Consider the following 4,567-nt stretch of genomic DNA (forward strand, 5'->3'; position numbering starts at 1 on the left):
AACCATCACCACCATCCATCTCCAGAACTCTTTAATTTGCAAAACTGAGATTCTGTACCCATTAAACAATGACTCCCTATTTATTTCTTCCCCAGAACCTGCTTTTGTTTTAAGTAATGAATTATTTCTAAATATAAGTAAACAAACTACTAGTACAAAGGTGGCATCATCAAATAATAACAAAAAAATTGTTCATTTTTATCCTTACCCTGTGGACATCTGGCTACATTACTTTGCTATATTTGGATTTGGGGACTGGATCCTCTTTCATTTTATATACACTGAGTGGCCAGATTATTATGACCACCTGACATTTGTAGGCAAATTAGCCATACACTGCATCATATGAGATATGGAAGCCGAAGGCCTGTTTGAACACCTTTGCTGTCTGCAGTTACCAAGATAAAACGTCTCCAGTTCGCACAGGAACACAATGATTGAACAGTCGAGCATTGAAAAAAAGTCATGTGATCCGATGAGTCACATTTCCAGTTGCATCATGCAGATGGCAGAGTGAAAATTTGGCAGAAACAGCATGAAAGCATGCACCCCACATGCATGAGTACAACCCTTCAAGCTGGTGGGGGCAGTGTTATGGTTTGGGGCATGTTTTCCTGGCATGATTTGGGCCCTTTAGTTCGTGTAGAACAACGTCTGAATAGCACAACATACCTAAGTATCATTGCTGATCAAGTTCATCCTATCATGTTGATGGCGTACCCCAATGGAGATGGCTTCTTCCAACAAGACAATGTGCCATGCCACGGTCCTCGTATTGTGCAGGAGTGTTGCGAACATGAGGGAGACTTTACCTTGCTTAGGTGGCCCCCACAATCACCAGATATCAATCCAATCGAGCAGTTATGGGACGAAGTTAAAAGAGCCATCAGGCAGCTGGTTCCACAACCATCAAATCTCACAGAACTGGACAGTGCTATTCATCAGGCATGGTGTCAGATTCCTTGCATCACCTTTCAACATCTCGTGGAGTCAATGCCAAGAAGAATCACCGCAGTATTGAAGACAAAAGGTGGCCCAATGAAGTACTGATGGGGTGGTCATAATAATCTGGCCACTCATCATAATATATATCCCACGTTCAAAGGCTGTTAAATCGTGTTGTTTACCCATATCTTCAGAAAAAAATCACTTCTACAGTCGTGGTAAACAACCCTGCTTCCCATTTATAATGGTCTGGCCCTCTAGCAACTTCAGCACGAAATTATAGTTAATTTGCCTACAAACATCAGGTGGTCATAATAATCTGGCTGCTCATTGTATTCGCTTTCTCTTCCAGGCTCAGTCACCTATCAACTATTGTTGTTATTCATGGTGGTCATGGAGTTGTGTGTATTTTGGTCATCTACCTATTGGTAAATGGGGCTGAAGAAATGCCCCAGGGACTATTCCCTCACTGTACTGAGGTCCTTTCAATGAGAATCACACATGCCTGAGGTCCTTAGAAAAGCCAACATTCATAAACTGGCTTTGGGATGGTGCCTCAAGGATTGCTGCCGTCCCTATAGGCATCATAGGCCCTGAAGAAGGAGGAAGCATCAAGTTGCTTAAAGGCAGGGTGACCATTTATCCCCTTCATTCCCTGGAGGCACTTTGCACAATGACTGGCCTGCATGAGATGTTCAGAAGCATGCTTATTAAATCAAAATGAATTAAATGCAGACCAGGGGCTAGAATTACTAGTGTTTTGTTTTGTCTTGTTCCCCTCCTCCCCCCCCCCGAAAAAAAGCAGGGTAGTTTTCTCAGATTTGTTTTGTGAATAGCAATTCACAGATTTGTTTTGTGAATAGCAATAATATCCCAAACACTTAAAACAAGAGAATTTGTGTTCTGGTTCTTAGCAAGGAACAGGTGAAAGTACATTTCACTTTGTAGCCAGTGGAGAAAGTGAGTGGTAATAGGGTTTAAATAGGTAGGCCAAGGAGAGGAAAAAATAGAATAAAGTAAAAGTAATTGAAATGCCAATCTACTTTATAGCCAGTGGAGAGTGGGTGGTGGAGTTTAAACAGGTAGGCCAAGGAGAAGAAAATATAGAATAAATTAAAAGTAAATGAAATGCCAATCCACTTTCTTTCCTTCCTCTGTAGAAAAATAGAATGCGACTTATCTGTACCTATAATGTCTTCTAAGACCCCTTTTCTACTTCTCTTTAGAGTTCACTGGTATGAATACAATGAATTTGCTTGCAAAATTTCTGAGTTCTCTGGTTTTAATCCACTGAGGAACTTGAACTCATTGAGAGTAGACAGATGCTTTCTTATAATCTCTATATCTACCTCACCCATTTTATTTTATCTTTTTCAACATAGAGATAATTTTCCTTGAAAAGACACAAGTAACAGGAATTGAACTCTATTTTCTCTTTGCTATCCACTAACATTACACCATCATTCTTAAGTTAATGCCTAAAATTATTATTATTATTAATAATCCATAACAATAAATTCCAAAGAGTGATCACATACTTGGCCTGGAATAGTCATTGCAATTTAGCAAAGGAATATCCTGGATAAAACTTGAATCAAGACCAAATAGGACAGATGGTTTTATTCACTTATTCAACAACTATTTATTGATCATCTGTTATATGTCAGGAATTATGCTAGGCACTATAGACAAAGAGTTATATGTTCCTGACTGGGACGAGTTCACAATTTAGGAGTAAAAAAAGGTAGTTTAATACTAGAAAAGAAGGTGGTGATCGTCAAGTCAGAATGAGCCATAAAAAGGAATTTATTTCTCTTCTTTGGACTAGTAGACCAGGAGGTAGTATATAGGAATAAAAATATCTTAATTTTAGCAAAACATCATAAACTTATTACCTAAGAGGGCACCTCAGTACAATATTCTGGGGAGCAAAACTGCAAACTTGGCCTGAATGATCATACAGTGAGGTAAAATTTATGTTTGGTTGCATATGAAAAGGGTGACTAATAACTAGGTACTAATAGAAGAGATGTCTCTGACGGTGCCATAGGGCTCTGTCCATGACTCTGTCCTTCCCAGTAAATCTAGTGAAGATGTGGAAGGCATGCACAGCAAATCTGCCGATGACACAAACCTGGAGGGAGAGCTAGGGCGGGGGAGGGGGGCACTTAGATTTAAAGTAATCCTAACAAGTTGGAATGACAGGCTTAAAGCGGATGAAATGCAATACAGGAAAAAACACACATCAAAATTGATTGCATAGTACAGGAAGAAGACTTGAATAACCACTGATTCATATGACAAAATTCAGAAGTTTTAGTTGACGACAAGCTCAGTTTTAGCCAGTACCTTGTTATCGCTAGTAAAATGTTAGTGCAGTTTTATGCCACACAAGTAAAAATGTAACATGAAGATAAGTTTTTGCATACTGCTAATTTGGCAAATACCACGCTAAATTAAAATTGTTTAGAGTTTCTCTGAGTAGATTATGAAATTCTTGAATGTAGGGAATAGAACTCATTTATTTACATATTCCCAGGATTTAGCTCAGTTCTTGGAATATAGAGAATGTTTAGGAAATTACTTTCAAATGACTAATAGATAATAATTATGTGTAGAGGCTGCTCTAAGCACATTAATGCAATTAACTCGTTGAAACCTCTCAAAACCTGTTGAGAAAAGTACTACTATTATTTCCATTTTATAGCTGAGGAAACTGAGACCCCAGTATGTCATTTATGATGCAGGGGCATAGGAAAGCAAAATACTCAAAAAATTTCAAAATCTCAATATAGAAACTGGTTTTATTTATTTATTTATTTATTTATTGAGGAGAGCTGGCTGATACTTTATTGCTTTAGGGAGAGGGGTGCTCAGGAGCTCTTGGTGGGGCGGGCCCGCTTCCTCTTCACCATCACGGGCTTCTGGCTGCGCAGGATGGCGCTGGCCCTGCGGATGGCGGCCATGCGCAGATCCGGGCGGTACTTGTTCTTGCGGATCATGTGCCGGATGCTGCTCAGGGTGGCCCGGGCGTTCTTGTTGATGGTGGTGCACACGTAGGAGGTGGCGGGCTTTCTCTGGCCGGATCTCCGCTTCATGATGACCACCACCCCTTTGCCATTAGGCGCCGGCTCCACGCCCACTGTCTTGCGGTGAATCAGCCCGTTGTAGCGAAAAGAGTTGCGGGCCTTTAGGTTATTGGGTTCAGTGCTGTATGTCTGCTTGTTCCTCTTGATCAGGAAGCTGGAGCAGTTCCGCACGATCATCCAGTGCAGGTGGGCAGACATGGCGGCAGCTCCTCACGCTGCGGCAGCCGGAGACGGAAAGAGCTAGAAACTTGTTTTAAACTTCATCGTGAAGGCTTTTTCAAGACACAAGTAACTTCTCTGAAGTCATGCACCAATAAGTGGCAGAGCTGAAAGTTGAATCTCTGAAATCTTAGCTCTTAAGCTCAGGCTCCTCTCCACTTTCCTTGCTATAATGTTTACATCATAATCCTATATAATAATAGAGAAACATGGTAATTAACCGTAGCTCCGATATGCTTCCCATTGGCTAATCAGCGAGATATGCAAATTAACTGCCAACCAAGATGGCGGCCGGCAGCCAGGCAGCTTGAAGC

At 40.9% G+C, this 4,567-nt stretch overlaps 1 protein-coding gene across 1 annotated transcript; it reads right to left on the reverse strand.

Moving 5' to 3' along the window:
- Positions 1-3,772: 3,772 nt before the first annotated feature.
- LOC102262419 (60S ribosomal protein L28) lies at positions 3,773-4,268 on the reverse strand. The gene has a single exon (XM_005856996.2). It carries the CDS (start codon positions 4,230-4,232, stop codon positions 3,819-3,821), a length of 414 nt encoding a protein of 137 aa, XP_005857058.1. The 5' UTR covers positions 4,233-4,268; the 3' UTR covers positions 3,773-3,818.
- Positions 4,269-4,567: the final 299 nt, after the last annotated feature.

The sequence above is a fragment of the Myotis brandtii genome, unplaced genomic scaffold (genome assembly GCF_000412655.1).
Source record: "Myotis brandtii unplaced genomic scaffold, ASM41265v1 scaffold1062, whole genome shotgun sequence".
In the NCBI taxonomy this organism is placed as follows: Eukaryota; Metazoa; Chordata; class Mammalia; order Chiroptera; family Vespertilionidae; genus Myotis; species Myotis brandtii.

Excerpts from the sequence above, each read along its gene's own strand:
- LOC102262419 (XM_005856996.2), bottom strand. The coding sequence starts at position 4,232 with ATGTCTGCCCACCTGCACTGGATGATCGTGCGGAACTGCTCCAGCTTC.